Below are 16,946 nucleotides of genomic sequence, written 5' to 3' on the forward strand. Positions count from 1 at the left end.
TATTAGATCCACCGCATTTCCTTTATCTAGAAGGTAAAGTACAATTAAAGAAGGGTAGTACAATTAATGCCAGTCAACATGGATTTATGGAAAACAGACCCTGTCAAACTAAATTGCTAGCTTTTTTATGAGATTACAAATTTGATTGATAAAGGGAATATCATTGATATAATAAACTTAGACTTCTGTGAGGCATTTGACTATATACTGGATGACCTTTGGACCAAAATTGGACACAGTACTCCAGCTGAGGCCTAACCAGCGCTAAGTAGAGCAGTACTATCACCTCCTGTGACTTGCATGCTATGCCTCTGTTCATGTAACCTAAAATTGCATTTGCTTTTTTTGCAACATCATTGCATTGCTGACTCATGTTGAGGTTGTGATCCACCACAACGCTCACATCCTTCTCAGCTGTGCTGCTGCCAAGCCAGTTTTCCCCCATTCTGTATTTGTGCATTTGTTTTTTCTTCCCTAAGTGTAGCACCTTACATTTGTCTTTGCTGAGTTTCATTTTGTTGCCTATAACCCAGTTCTCCAATTTATCAAGATCCCTCTGAATTTTAGCTCTATCCTCCAAAGTGTTGGCAACCTCCCCAGCTTTGTGTTATCTGCAAATTTGATCAGTTTGTACTCTATTCCTGCATCCAGGTCATTTATAAAGATATTAAACAACACCAGACCCAGAACAGATCCCTGTGGAACATCACTTGAGACCTCCCACCCATCTGACATCATTCCATTAATAGCTAATCTTTGTTTGCGGTTGTTTAACCAATTATGTATCTGCTTAATGGTAGTTCCGCCAAGCCCACATTTCTCCAGCTGACTTATCAGAATGTCATTTGGGACTGTGTCAAAAGCCTTGCTGAAGTCCACGTATATTATGTCCACCACATTCCCCGTATCCACCAAATCAGTTACCCTGTCAAAGAAGGAAATCAAGCTGGTTTGGCATGGTTTGTTCTTGGTAAATCCATGGTGGCCATTAGCAAGATCAACCCTTCATCTGCCAGGTATTTGCAAAGTGAATGTTTTATACTTTGCTCTGTCTAGTAGCTTCCCAGGTATCGATGTCAGGCTGACTGGTCTATTGTTCCCCGCTCCTCCTTTTCCCTTGTTTTAAAGTTGGGCACTACATTAGCCCTTCTCCAGTCTTCCGGGACCTCTCCTGTCATCCATACTTTTGCAAATATTATTGCCATTGGCTCTGACATTTCTTCAGCTAATTCCTTCAATACTCTCGGGTGAATAGCATCAAGCCCTGCTGATTTGAATTCATTCAAGTTGGTCAGAATTTCTGTGATGTGTTCTTTACTTTGCCCAATCTGCATGCCTTCCCCTTTATTGTCTATGTTCACTTCACTTGTCATCCAGTCACATGTTATTTTTTGTGAGAAGACAGGAAGGCAGAGCTGCTCAATGCCTACTTTGTTTCAATCATCTTCTGTTACCAGCTCACCGTCTCCATTGAGCAGTGGACCCACACCGTCATTGATCTTTCTTTTTTGTCTGTCATATTTGAAGAACCCCTTCTTATTACCTCTAACATTCCTTGCCAGCTGTAATTCATTCTTGGCCTTGGCTTTCCTAATTTTGTCCCTACATACTTGCGCTATTCCCATGTATACTACCTTGGTGACATGCTCCTCCTTCTATTTCCTGTATGTATCCCTTTGGGGTTTTAGATAGCTAAAAAGCTTCTTGTGCAGCCACATTGGCTTCCTGTGGCCCTTCTTATCTTTCCTCTGCATTGGAATAGCTTGATGTTCAGCATCCAGTATTACATCTTTTTAAAACTGTCAGCCCCCTTTGACTCCTTTTCTTCTTAATTGATCTTTTATGGGGCCTTGCCTACTATTTATGAGCTGGTTGAAATCTGCCTTTCTGAAGTCCAGTGTCCTTGTTTAGCTGTTCTCATGTCCTCCTTTCCACAGGACCAGGGCCGGCTCTGGCTTTTTTGCCGCCCCAGGCAAAAAAGCCTCCGGCCGCCCCGGGGGGAGGGCGGCGAGCCCCGGCGGGGGCTCCGCTCTCCCCCCGGCGGCCGGGGGGAGGGCGCCGGGGGGAGGGCGGCGAGCCCGGCCGTGGCCCCGCTCTCCCCGGGGGCCGGAGCGCCGCGCCACCCCCCTCCAGGTGCCGCCCCAAGCACAAGCTTGGTGGGCTGGTGCCTGGAGCCGGCCCTGGACAGGACCTTGAATTCTATCAGATCATGATCAGTTCCTCCCAAGTTTCCAACCACCTTTACAGTCACAACTAATTCATCCCTGTTGGTCAAAACCAGATCCAAAATGAATGACCCCCTAGTTATTTCCCCAACTTTCTGATTCAGAAAGTTGTCCACTTACACATGCTAAGAATGTGCAGGACGTATTATGTTTTGTTGTAATAGTCTTCCAATAGATATCAGGAAAGTTAAAATCCTCCATTAATACTAGCTCGTAGCTAACCTAGTTACCTGTTTGTAGAATGACTCATCCACTATGGGCCGGGGGGAATGATCGTTGGTGTGCTTTTTTACTTACGGAGGAGATGAACTGTGGATTTTAAGTATGAATCTGAAAAGATATATCAAGCCTTTTTGTTTGGATATGACTCCCAGATGCGCCTTATCATGTCTTTATCTTTATTGTTTGAAATGCACTTGCTATATGGTGTGATGCAGTGATGATGATAAACTTTCTTAATGAATTCAAAGCTTTTATTTGTTAACATCATTGTATTAGAAAAGGACAGTATTAGAGAACTGACAGGCAGGCCAGCTGCCATGAAAAGACCAAAACAGTAATAAAATAAAGTGCACAAGTGAAAAACAGTGAAACCAGTACAAAAAAAGAAAATTGAAGCTCCCCTCCTTCTGCGTGTCCCCTGCCTCCTGTTCTTCTTTCCCTTCTAGTGCTTTTTGCATGCATTTGGTGCTGCTGCATGGGTAGTGGAGGCCTGCATGGGCTACATTTGCCCAGTTCAACTAGATTAAGTCCTGGTTGCCTAAGCCATTCAACCACAGAACTTGCCAGTGGGTTCCTGGTCTACAGGACATGGTACATTACAATGAAGGGGACTCAGGAGGTGGTGCTGGCACAGGACATGCAGACGGAGCAGGAGCCTGCTCTCTCACCGCCATTAGCACAAACAGCCTCTCCACCACGTCTTTCTGCTGCACTGTATCTTATTCCCTCAAGCGACGTTCCTGCTCAAGAAACTGAGCTGCAAATCACTCCATGTGCCCTGCAGCTTCTCTTTGCCCTTCAACTTGCTGTGAATCCTTCTCCCTTCAGTTCTGAAGCTGCTGATTGGCTCTGTCCAGACTGTCCACCATAAGGTTGTCATAGACACACTTCCTCTTTGACCGCATGGAGTATGTCTACACTGCAATTAAAAATCCGCAGCTGGCCCATGCCATCTGACGCAGGCTTGCAGGGCTTGGGCTGCGGGGCTGTTTAATTGCAGTGTAGACGTTCAGGCTAAGGCTGTGGCCTGAGCTCTGGGACCCTCCCACCTTGCAGTGTCCTAGAGCCCGGAACACAGCCCAAGCCCAGAAATTTACACTGCAATTAAACAGCCCCGCAGCCCAAGCCCTGCAAGCCTGAGTCAGATGGCATGGGCCAGCCACTGGTGTCTAACTGCAGTGTAGACAGACCCATTGTGACAGTGCAACAATGCTGGCCTGTGGCTGGCCTGCAGAGGTGGAAGGGCCTGAAACCAGAAATGAAACAGTACATTATTGTCTCAGTATTTCAGAAAAGGTTTAGTATAACATCAGCAGAAGAGCCTTTGGAATCTCAAGGCCAAAAAATGTAAAATTCTGCTTCAGTATATTCTGAGAACAACAGTTCAGTTCCCAGATGCTCCGTGGGCACAACTGAGAGTTCAGCAGAGTATGAAGCCTTCACACATAATGGTAAGGTGAAATTTAGAAACGAGATACCTTTAAAAATTGCAGCCGTGTGGGGGAGAGAAGAGGATGGTACACTTGCCGTGATTTACTATTTATGGTTTCACAACCCTTTCAGGCATTCAACATTTTGAAGGACATAATTCTGGAGATTCCCGAGTGGCAAAGAAATACTGTATTCTAAGCTACCAGGGGCAAGCCAGCTATGTATGCTAAAGAGGTTTTCAAGTTTATGGTGACCAAGCAACACATCTATGAGTGAAGTGGGGTGGTGACCTACAGAGAAGGGCCTGAAAAGTACGCCCTCCCCTTCCTGCCTGAAATGTGACTACCCATCTGAGTTCCTACTATGGGAGACGTTTGCAACTATCAGCACCCAGGATTGGATGAAAATTCATGGGGGAATCAACAGGATGCTGCACTAGCTTCCACGTGGATTACTGTCTTCCTGTAAACTACTGAAACTTTTCTGCATTCTTGCAGTTACCCCAGTACAGCTACAGCCTACAATACCGCCTGCTTGCACTACATCTATCTATGGACTACAAGCAATTACCCCAGACAAAACAGACTCTCGATACTGCACACATGAACTAGACACATACCACAGGGACTGCTGGGGCTCATAATAAGGACTGCATCACCAAAATTACTCCCACACACACACACCTCCAAAGCATACTTTGGTAATAAAGAACTGAATAGCATTCTTCCCCCTCCCCCCTTCCTGGCACATTTCTGGAGTGCACACAACCCCCTGGTGTATTTTGGACAGTTAATTCATTACCCATGAATTACATTCCCCTCTGGCCCCAGTACAGTTTACAGGTGGCTCATTATGGTGTGGCCTGGCCAATTTGTAGAGTGTGGCATACTACAAGGGAAGACAATGAAAGGCTCCTACTTTTAACACCCCAGCATATCTTTGTAACTATGTGCGAGTATCTAGTAAAAATGGCTTTATAACTGCTTGTTTAACTGTTGTTTGCCCTTCCTGAAATCCATTTTGAATTCCACATCGTGAGGGAGCTGCCAAAACGCTGGCTTGCATTCCACTGTAAGCAGATACATGTTGCTACCCAAGCTTGAAATTGCATTGGGTCATAAACTGGAAATCCCCCCAATTCGTATATTAATAACAACAAACATGGAGCCAGAAACTTACCAGGCTCCAGGGCTACTTCTGTCTCTTCTGTTTCCACCGCCAGTTCCATGGCGGGGTACTCCTTCAGCACATCATCAAACAGCTCCTCTGAGTATGGACACAGGATATGCTGTAGCTGCTTTAGCAGCGAAGCCTCCTGGGGACTGGCAAGAGCACAAAAGTCTCTTTGCTAGCTTGATCTGGCAACTGTTGGCTCCTGCAGTGCCATTTTAGACATGGGTCAGAAGGTCACCATTCTGGCTGATCAGGCTATCATGAACCACTGGGGGCTCGGGGCTCAGTGCAGTTCCCAGCACCTGGCCAAAGTCCATGTAAAAGAGGGAGGATGACGGGGAGGTCCCAAAGGCTACTCTTGAGATAGAAAGGCCAAGAAACAGTGGTCTATGGGATTAAGGGATAGTGTGTCCCAGCAAACGTCATCGAAATTGGTATAGCTCCCTCCAAAAGTTTCAGTTTTGACAAATCGGCATTTTCCAATGAAAAAAACATATCGTTGAAAAATTCCTGAGATGCTTTTAACTTTGTGACCTCTAACGCTTCCGCCCAGATTCACCAGCCAAACTCCCTTCTCTTCTTACCTCCACCAGCCACATTTGAAACTTAATTTACTATGAGTACATCAAAACTTAAGGCCTAAAATAAATGTGCACCGACAGGAGAAATGTGCATGTGGTACTTCAAATGACTTTTTTTAATATGATGGTATGTGAACCAATAAATTTTAGGAAACACTGGTGTAGAGATCCCTGGAATTACTATAATTGTAAATTGATTTTATATTGCCACACATTGTACGTGCTACGCAGTAGAATCCCTTTTCAGTAGCTGGTAGTGTTGCTACTGGCTGCACAATATCCAAGGTTGATTCTTGTATTGAGAACGTCTAGGGTTTCAGCTATGGGTTACAGAGTTATGAACCTATCTAGTTAGGAAGTTAATTGGCACATGTGTTTTCTCTGTAGGGAATGATCTCTTTCTGGTTGCCGTCCATGAGCTGGGTCACGCCCTGGGCCTGGAACACTCCAATGACCCCAGTGCTATCATGGCTCCTTTCTACCAGTACATGGAAACACACAACTTTAAACTCCCACAGGATGATCTCCAAGGAATTCAGAAAATCTATGGTGAGCAACATTATCCATATGTTTATTTATACTGGGCCCCAGTGTGCTGCTGGGTATCTTACAGACACACAAAGGGTACTGTTCCTCCCCCACAGAGTTTGCAGTCTATGAGCCAGATTCTCTCCTGTGGCAGGGAGGGTGGGGGGCCATCAGGAAGCTGGTTACAGCTCCCTGGTTCTCATCCTGGCTCCAGCCCCAGGGGACTGCTCTAACATTCACCAGCTGACAGCTGTCACTAAGGTGCTGCCCACCAGCTGGGATAGCCAAAGCATCATGATCTGGTCACTCCTTCCTACCTCTATATTCCCCTTACACCAAGGGCAGTGGGAGTGAAATGTAGGAGCCAACTACACCAGCTGTATGCCTGCTGGGAATACCCCCCATACTGGGGTTATGCTCCCTTCTTGTCACTCAGGTGGTTCAAAAGAGTGGAGCAGGCCAGAGAACCTGGCCATAAGATTAGACACAAGGACAAAAAGCTATATGAGGGGTGCAGTGGGAGTAGGGAAAGGGCTAGCTGGCAAGAATTTGTGGTTTCTGGATCTGCTTGTGGAATTTGGGCTCATTTCTTTAACATTTTAAAGAACTAAAGTTCTTCTTCGAATGATTGCTCATGTGAATTCCAGTTAGGTGTGTGCGTGCTGCGTGCACAGCAGCCGGAAGATTTTTCCCCTTGCAGTATCCATAGGGTTGGCCTGGGCACCCCCTAGGGTCGCACCTTCGTGGTGCTCGGTATAGTGCCCTGTTGACCCACCACCCCCTCAGTTCCTTCTTACCGCCGGTGAGAGCTAGCTGGAACGTCCCATAGCTCTTGCCTCGGCAAGCGCTTTTTTGGCAGTGTCCACTTTTCGGTGTATATAGTTCTACTTAGTAGTAGTTTAGTAGTTGTAGTATTAGTAGTTAGTTCATAAGTTTCCTTTCGGGAGGGTTTCTCCCGCGCCCCCCACCAACACTCCCCCGGAACCGGGGCATGCCTCAGTCCCTGGGATATGAACTCTGTGAGGACTATGGCATATCTATGCCCAGGATCGACCCGCACACCTCCTGTTTGAAGTGTCTCCGGGAGAGCTACCAAAAGGAGAAGTGCAGGATCTCTGAAGGTTTCTCCCTAGGACCTTAAAAGACCGAGAGCAAAGGCTCAAGATCCTCCTCACAGAGGCTGCACTCCGGCCTCAATCCACTCCAGGGTTGGCAGAGCCCATGCCAAGCACCTCCTTAGCGGTGCGGAGTGCACTGGCACCGACGCTGCGTGAGCTGGTGTGGAGGAAGGACTCCAAGGAGACTCGGCACCGCCACGGCTCCGCCCATAGGCAGCCTTCTGTGAGGTACCAGTCTCAGTCCCCGGTGCCCCAGAAGAAGAGGAGACCAGAGTGGGGCCGCACTCCCCCATCCAAGCCCAAGGAGCCTGCGGCAGAGAGACCCAAACCGGGCCACGTTACCTCAGCCCCGCTACCTCCCAGGGTCTCGTCGACTCCTGCCCCCCTGGGGGTCCAGTCGAGTCTGGGCCCTCACCGCTCTCCAGACCAGCATGGCAGAGAGCTTTAGCTCCCCTCTATGCTGGAGGCATTTGAGGTGGCTCGGGACCTTATACACCTCACGGTGCCATCCTCCCTACAGAGAAGGGACAAGTCGCCGGTGACTGCCCGACCCCCGTTTCCGTAAAGAGGCAAACCGGTGATGATGGTGCGCTGATCTCCATCTGCTGCACGCCTCTCCCCAGCATGGGCCACCTGCATGGGGGAGCCGCACCAGTCCCCCAGCACCACTCGCCATCACCGTGGAACACCGCTCCTCCGTGGTTCACCTTCTCGGAGACCTCGGAAGCGGAATCCCACTGCTCCAATAGGACCAGGAGCAGAAGGTCCAGGTCCCGGCGTGATCGCCAGCCCTGTCTGGCACTGTGGCCTGCCCAGTGGCAACCCCTGGCTCAGAGGCCCTTCTGGATGCCCTGGGCTTACCAACAGAGCCAGGGACAGAGCCAGGGATCAAGATCCAGATCGGTGTCAGTGGCATCGGCATCCTTTGTCCCTCCAGGGGCAGTGTTGGCACCGGCACCATCAGCAGCACCGATACCCCTGCCTTTGCCTGGAGCTCCAGCACCAGCATGGACACCGGCACTGTCGACAGCGTGGCGGTGGCGACCTTGGCACCAGCGACTGTGGAGGCAGTGACACGGCAACACAGGGTGCCACATGACCCCCTCGGTGCTGAGGGGAGTGAGCAAGGCCCATTACCAGGGCTTTCGTCCTCGTCGTCCCCAGATAAGGCTGTGGTGGGGACATTGACGGCCCCGGCCTTGGAGGACAGCAGGGTCTTACAGCAACTACTGTGGCGGGTGGTCCAGAACCTGGAGATCCAGGCAGAGGAGGTGATAGAGGATGCTGACCCCATGGTGGACATCCTCACCCCCTCTGGGCCTGCCTGCATTGCCCTGCCACTGATTAAGACCATCAATTAGACCACAAAGACCTTGTGGCAGACCCGGCTTCTTTGCCCCCTATGGCCAAGAGGAATGAAAAGTGGTACTTTGTTTCCTTAAGGGGGTATGAACACCTATATGCCCACCCACCCCTCTGATTCTCTGGTTGTTAACGCAGCCAATCAGCGTGAGCACCAGGGCTACCAGGGACCCTCCCCTAAAAATCAGGAGGCTAAAAAACTAGACCTATTTGGGAGGAAGGTCTATTCGATGGGGAGGTTGCAACTCCACATATCTAACCAGCAGGCCATCGTGAGCAGATACTCATATAACACCTGCAGCGCGATGGCCAAATTTGCGGAGTTGCTGCCGCAGGACTCCCATGCAGAATTCTCTGCGCTGGTGGAGGAAGGGAAGCTGATATCATGGGCCTCCCTACAGGCGGCGTTGGACGGGGCATATACAATGACTACAGGGGTGGCAATGAGGAGGAGTTCCTGGTTGCAGGTCTCTGGTCTCCCCTATGAGGTCCAGCAGACTATTCAGGACCTCCCCTTCGAGGATTCGGCCCTCTTTTCAGAGAAAACTGATAAAAGATTCCACGGTTTAAAGGACTCAAGGGCCACCCTCAAATCCTTGGGCCTCCATACCCCCACAACTCAGCGGAAGCATTTCTGGCCACAGCCTCCCCTGCGGTTCTACCAACCGCAAAACGAGCAGCACGGTCCTCGGAGGAGGACCAGGAGCATTAGGAAAAGACCACACCCATCCTCAGGCCAGGGTTCTGGCCAATCCAAGCTGTCTTCAGGCCAGAAGCAGGCCTTTTGAAGGCACGCTCGAGTATGATGCACCAGTGCCACGACTGGATCCATCTCTCCTTACCTTTTTGTCCAGACTATCCCCTTTCTACCCTGCATGGGCCCGTATCACATCGGACCGTTGGGTGCTCCGCATGGTAGAGAGGGGATATTGGCTCCTATTTTCTGCCCTCCAGCACTTCCACCCTCCTTCCCCGTCCCTCTTCAGGGACCCTTCTCATGAACAACTCCTCATACAGGAGGTGCATTCGCTCCTATTGCTGTGGAGAGTGGAAGAAGTTCCTCAGGAGCTGAAGGGCAAGGGCTTCTATTCCCGGTATTTCCTAATACCAAAAGCCAAGGCAGTCTCAGGCCCACCCTAGACCTGCGAAATCTCAACAGGTTCATGAAGAAACTGAAGTTCCTCATGGTCTCTTTAGCCTCCATCATCCCTTCCTTGGATCCAGGGGACTGGTACACTGCCTTTGACTTGAAGGACGCGTACTTTCACATAGCAATAACTCCATCCCACAGAAAATACCTCAGGTTTGTGGTGAGCAACAACCACTACCAGTTCACAGTCCTCCCGTTCGGCCTGTCAGCGGCGCCTCAAGTGTTTACCAAGTGCAAGGCAGTGGTGGCCGCATTCCTGCGCAGGCAACAGGTACAGGTGTTCCCGTACCTCAACGACTGGCTGGTTAAGGGCCGCTCCAGGGGTGAAGTGGAGGCACAAGTCGACTTTCATAAAAACTTTTGACAAACTGGGCCTTCTCCTGAACATGGAGAAATCTATGCTGTCCCTGGTTCAGTGGATAGAGTTTATAGGTGCGGTACTGGACTCTACACAGGCCAGGGCATATCTCCCAGAATCGAGGTTCCAGACCCTGGGTGATATCATTTGAAGTCTCAGGCAGTTCCCCACCACCACAGCAAGGAATTGCCTGAAACTCCTGGGACACATGGCCGCTTGTACCCATGTGGTGCAACATGCCAGGCTTGGACTCCGGCCACTCCAATCGTGGCTAGCCTTGGTGTAACGGCCGGTTCGGGACAGTTTGGACAGGGTCATGACTCTGCCTTGCCCAGTCCTCGACTCCCTCCTGTGGTGGCTCGACACACAGGTGGTGTGTGCGGGGGTCCCGCTTGGGACCAGAATCTGGTCCTTTCCAGACTGATGGGGCTGCTCTTTGAACCACTGGTGACTTGCTTTCTGGTCTACCTCTCGTACAAGGTGGTGTTTGTGGTAGCTATAACCTCAGCCATGAGGGTGTCTGAGCTCAAGGCCCTAACATCAGAGCCTTCCTACACTGTATTCTACAAAGACAAGGTTCAGCTCAGGCCGCAACCAGCATTCCTCCCTAAGGAACCAGGACATCTTTCTCCCAGTTTTCTATCCTAAGCCGCACACTAAGCAGCAGGGACAAAGGCTTCAGTTGCTGGACGTTCGCCGGGCGTTAGCCTTTACATTGAACAAACCAAACCATTCCGGAAGTCCATTCAGCCGTTCATCGCAGTAGCAGACAGAATGAAAGGACTCCCAATCTCCTCCCAAAGGATTTCTTCATGGATCACGTCCTGCATCCAGGAATGCTACAACCTGGCGAAGGTGCCTGCTCCTCCACTCACAGCTCACCCCACCAGGGCACAAGATTTGTCAGCAGCATTCCTGGCACACATGCCAACCAAGGAAATATGCAGAGTGGTGACATGGTCCTCCATTCATACATTCACATCGCATTATGCCATTATCCAGCAGGCCAGAGACGATGCAGCCTTTGGTAGAGCGGTACTTCAGTCAGCGAACATTTAAGCTCTGACCCCATCTCCAAAATTTAGGCTTGGGGATCACCTAATTGGAACTGACATGGGCAATCACTTGAAGAAGAAAAAACGGTTCTTTACCTTCTTGTAACTGTTGTTCTTCGAGATGTGTTGCTCACATCCATTCCAATACCCACCCTCCTACCCCTCTGTTGAAGTAGCTGGAAAGAAGGAACTGAGGGGGGTGGCGAGTCGCCAGGGCTCTATATCAAGCGCCATGAAGGCGCGACCCCAAGGGCTACTCAGGCCGACCCTACCGATACTGCTAGGGGAAAAATCTTCCGGCTGCTGTGCACGTGGTGCGCGCACACCTAATTGAAATGGACATGAACAGCACATCTCGAAGAACAACAGTTACGAGAAGGTGAGTAAACTTTTTTTATAGGAAATGATTCTGTATTTTCAGTGGGGAAAGGAGACTTGAGCAGGAGGGGGCTGGCACAAAAGAGGAATCTGGGTGAGGAGAAGATGTTGTTGTAGAAAACTGTGGGGTGGGAAGATAATATGACCCCAGGGTGAGGGAGGGTGGGGAAGTGTGGTCAGAGGATGGTGACTGAGCAGGGAAATGAGCAGAGGTGAATGTTTGATGGACAGGTGAGAAGTGAAACAGTGAATACTTGGGCAGAGGTTCAAAGAGTGGCTTCATGAGGTGGGACAATATCAGGGTAAGGTCCCAACGGGAATGGGAGATTTAACTGGGGAACAGACATTCACTCATCCTTTAAGAAATTTCTTTACTAGTTTGTGATTGGACCAAGATTTACCGTTAATCCACTGATGAAATGCTGGCATTGCTGATAAATGAACCCTTACAGACAATAATAATGGACCATAACATTCAAGGAATAATTGATAATTTAGAATTTCTGGAACCTGAGCATTCAAGGGAACCACATTGGTACTTGCTGATCATAATAAAACTCTTTTGCATTGTCTAAAGTAGCATTTACAGGTGACATCTTTTCCAGGATTCAGTATAATGTTTTGTACATCAGCAGAACACAAATGTTCAACAGATCTCAAGATGCAATCACCCACATCGTCAAATTTAGTGAGCTCAGGTTGGAATGAAGTATTCATCCCTCTTGCTGAGTCAGTAGGTCTGGGTCCAAAGGCAGATGTTGAAATATTCCACCCCTCTCCACCCCCCAGACAGATGCAGCAAATCCAGAAACCAAAGATGTCTGTCCCAAGCTGAGGCTATTGGAACCACAAAACTAGGTGACTGGGCAACAAAATGGCAGATGAAATTCAATGTTGATAAATGCAAAATAATGCACATTGGAAAACATAATCCCAACTATATGTAGAAAACATTGGCTCAGTGTCAAAAAAGCTAACAGAATGTAAGGAACCAGTAGGAAATGGATAGGTAATAAATAATTATCAACCTGTGGAACTCATTGCCAGGAGATGTTGTGAAGGCCAAAACTATAACTGTGTTCAAACAAGAATTAGATAAGTTCATGGAGGATAGATCCATCAATGGCTAAGATGATCCGGGAGGGTCTGGGTGTTCTGAGCCTCTAACTGGCAGAAGCTGGGAGTAGACGACAGGGGATGGATCACTCGATAATTACCCTGTTCTATTCATTTCCTCTGAAGCATCTGACATTGGCCACAGTCAGAAGACAGAATACTGGGCTAGATGGACCATTGGTCTGACCCACTATAGCTGTCCTTATGTTCTTATATTCACTCTGGCTCAATCCTGGTTGATCTTGTTGATTACTCTTTGGACTGGTGGAATGGAGGGAAAGGCGTCACACAGACCCGGGCACTGTGCCCAGCATCCATCCAGTGCTGATGATGAAGCCAGTGGAGACTTTTGTGTTTGAGAACAGTGATTAGACTTGGCAAGTTTGTTTTCTCAGTTATCTTGGTGTCAGGAACGTTGGTTTCTCATTTGATATTTAGATTACAGTGAAGATGGGTGTGCAGCATTTGTGTAGTCTTCTCTCATACCTGCTGTAGGTGGTCCAGGTCTCACCACCATGCAGCAGTGTCTGGTAGACCCTTGTCTTGGTGTTCAGTGGTAGTTGCCTTTCCAGTGTGAGAATTAAGCTCGTCATTGAGAGGTAAGTTGATCCTAATAGCAGAACTTGCGTATAACTTCTAGCACGGTGTTAACTATTGAACCCTCTACTGCGGTCAACACACCTTGTGCCACAATCACTGTCTTCTTTACACTGATGGCTAGTTCTAATTCATCACATGCTAGCGCAGAGCTATTGCAAAGTTGCTGAAGCCCTTCGTCACTGTGTGCGACAAGCACTGTCATTAGTGAAAAGAAGTTCCCTTAGCAGCAGACTTTGCTTTTTGCTTAGTTTAGATGAGTTATCACAGCCAAAAAAGCATCATCCGTGGCTCACCTTTTTTCAGATCCCCTTTAAAAACAAAAAAGCAGCATCAGATATGAAATTGACATCTGTGTTTTTTAGTTGGTTGTTCAGATCAATGTTCATTAAAAGTTTCTGCTGGTTCAGTTTGACTCCTTCCTAAACCAAAGTTACTTGAACAACAACAATAGTGAAGACGATACAATGTTATAGTAATAAGAGTTAAGACAATACAAAATCAGAGGGTTTTCTCCATAGGAGATAAGATGAGGCAGTGTTTTAGGTAGAGGCCTTCACATAGCACAGTGTAATGAGAGTTCTAAGCCAATGTTGGGGTACAAACTGGGTTAGTGCTGTGTTCCCAAGCTCACTGTATGTCGATATAACAACGAACTCTGCGATGTTCATTCACAGTGGGCTGTAGTGACACCAGAGTTAAGGCTGCACCACAGTTTTTGCTTAAGGAATGATATTAAGCTTTCCCTACACTGTGTGTCTGGAACCTTAAGGTTAATTTAAAATATTCCTTGTACTTTTTAATATGCTTGAATTTTTAAGTTCAGTTTGAAAAAAGAACAATCTGAGCTAATTTCTAACTGTTTCCAAAATCACATCACAAATGTGTGTGAATGGAAGCAGCTTGGGGGCGGGAGGGGAAAGGACACCTTCTAGCCCCACCACCATTAACAGTCCTCCTCCTCCTCCCAGCAACCCCACCACAGCCTGCCACTCCCCACACCACCCTGCTGTTGTTCAATGCACTACCCTGGTGCTCTGCCTGCCGGATGTGGGGAACTGCAATGCCTCTGTACCCCAACACCCCATTAGCCCTGCAAACCAAGGAGACTATTGAGCCTCCTGCACACGCTGGGCAAGGAAATCGTGTCAGGAGCGGTGCGCCAGGCTATCTTTGGAACTGCAGGTCATTGGTATTCATTTTGGGGGAAACAAAATAGCCTCCCCTCCCCCCCACAACCCAGCTTACACTCAGTGAGGTAACTGACCCTGTATAAAAGTAACAAGGAAACTAACAACAGCAAACCCTGCAGTTAGTGACAGTTGATGTGCCCCACCCAAAACTTTGAAGGCAGGGCAATATCAAGCTAAGGGGAAAAAAAACAGCATTCCTTGTCACCTTCACATGCCTATAATACTGTTTGCAACAGAACGCAGCATTCATTAGTATCTCCAACAGGTACTGGAAAGGTATGCACACCACAACTTCATCCAACTCACGCTCTCTCACACAACCTAAGCCGTGACCTCTGCCATGTTCAGGGAGGATAATGCTATGCGTGTGGACTGAGTGCCAATGAGATGGGCCGGTCTGGTGATACAAGAGAGTAGGAGGTTGCTGTTAAGATTTTGTGTGAGAGCAGGATGTTGGAGTCCGTATGCTTGTTGGGATCCACTGGAGATGGCAGTGAATGTCTTAGGGAGTACTGGGCTCGGATACTGACCAGGTTGTTAGACTATTTGACACTGTTATACCAAGGGACACTGAGTATTTTCCCCTTAATTACTTTGGAGAAGTTCTCTGGCCTGTGCTATACAAGAGGCCAAACTAGATGATCACAATAGTCCCTTCTGGCCTTGGAATCTGTGAATCTATGAACTTTTATTGTCATGCTTTTAACAGCCCTCCAATTTAAACACGACAGGGCTGGTGGCAGGGCACGGTCAGTGTGGAGCCCTTGCCTCTGGAACTCCCCCTTTGGTCTGACGCAGCCTGAGCATGGCTTAGCTATTCTCCCAGACCTTCAAAAGCAGCGTAAGTTGAGCAAGGTGGAAATGGGTTAAAGGTGATGATGAAAATTGTTAGTCCTGACTGAAGAGTGGATGAGGAGGGGTTGGTTACTGAGGGGGCCCTCGGGGTTCCATGAATCCCTCACAGAATTCAGCCCTTAATGCAGAATTCTGCTACAGAAACATTTTTAATTTAAAATAACATATCTAGCTCTTATGGTTGCAAAGAAAACTTTCCAGACCAAGTATAACTGAAGCAGTGTAGTCTTCCTGAGTCTGCAGAGAGGTTGGAAGAATACCTGAGCAGACTAAGTTCTTGGTCTGTTGGAGTCAGTGAGGTTTATTTTCGTAGGAGACATCAGTGCCCACTCAGATGATGAATTTTCTAGGTTAACTGACTAGAGCCATCATGACCATGATGAGTGAGTTCTGGTGGGGTTGGGATTGGAGGACGGAGCTGGCTTGGAGATCTCAAGGCTGCTGTTTTCCCTGGCCAGCAAAGAGTGACTAGGGTGCACATTTTGATTCTCACAATTAACTGGGTGAATGAAGCTTTAGGCTGCAGCTTGCATGCCACGGAGCAGTTGGGACACCCTGGCAGGGGAGTTCGCTTCCTTGGAGTGATCCTCTTGTCTTGCATTGACAGATTGAGGAAGGAGACATTTTGTTATAATCCCTCTATTGTGTTTAATTTGTGAGTGAATTCAGTGCCCCTTAAACTAAGGGGGGATGATCAAAACTATGCAGCCTTGTATTCTGTACAAGCTACATCACAAAAGACTTGGCAGGGTTAAATCCAAGACCATGGATGACACATGGTCTATGAGAAACAAGTTTTTGGTCTCTCATTCCTCAGGGTCGTTTGCAGCTCCATCACTAACTGCCACCACAGCTGGCACTAACTGCCCCCACTTTGTCGATTGGATTATTTATCTGCCCATCCTAAACTCTTCATACGAAACCTAAAACAGCTTTTGATAGACAAAAGACGATGTCCTTTCTCCAAAGAGCATGTGGCCTCAGTTGGGACCAAACATGCTGAGAGATGGGGATAAGCACAAGGGGGGCTGGAGGGAGGGGCTACAGCAATTGGACTGTACCACTGTTCAGATCAGAGACACACATCTCCAGGATTTTGTAATTTCTGATGATACTGTTGCTAAGTGGCAAGACTAGGCCTCGAACAGGTCAAGGATGGGGCTTCCAGGGGAGTGTGGGCACTGCTAGGAGGCCAGGGAATTAATGGATCCTGGCGACTGAACTCCCCTGTCCTCCCTATGTGAGGTCCCTTTAGGCCAGCACTGAGGCATGTTGCTGAGATGGAGTGTAGAGGAAGCTTCCGTAGCCTGTGCACTGTGTGTTGTGTGGCTGAAGAGAACACTTCAGTCTGAAGGGCTAGTTGCAGTGTGGTGTGTATTAAATGTATACCTCAAATTAAAAAACATAGAGGACCAAAAAAGTGCCACCGTGGCTAAAAAACAAAATTAAAGAAGCGTTTAGAGCAAAAAAGATATCCTTTAAAAATTTGGAAGACAAATTCTATTATGGAAAATAGAAAGGAGCATAAACTCTGGCCACCAGTCAAGTTTAAAAGTATAATGAGGCCGGCCAAAAAGGAATTTGAAGAGCAACTAGCCAAAGAC

The 16,946-nt window shown here is 48.2% G+C and overlaps 1 protein-coding gene across 3 annotated transcripts in view; it reads left to right on the top strand.

Annotated features, from left to right (window-relative positions):
* MMP24 (matrix metallopeptidase 24) overlaps positions 1-16,946 on the top strand; it is a 175,397-nt gene that overhangs the window by 117,918 nt on the left and 40,533 nt on the right. For all 3 annotated transcript variants that reach the window (XM_026656786.1, XM_026656787.1, XM_029912606.1), the window contains exon 5: positions 6,020-6,181. In XM_026656786.1, the coding sequence (XP_026512571.1) occupies positions 6,020-6,181 (162 nt within the window). The remainder of the gene's footprint in view (positions 1-6,019; positions 6,182-16,946) is intronic.

Source organism: Terrapene carolina, unplaced genomic scaffold, assembly GCF_002925995.2.
Source record: "Terrapene carolina triunguis isolate 2854851 unplaced genomic scaffold, T_m_triunguis-2.0 Scaffold233, whole genome shotgun sequence".
In the NCBI taxonomy this organism is placed as follows: domain Eukaryota; kingdom Metazoa; phylum Chordata; order Testudines; family Emydidae; genus Terrapene; species Terrapene triunguis.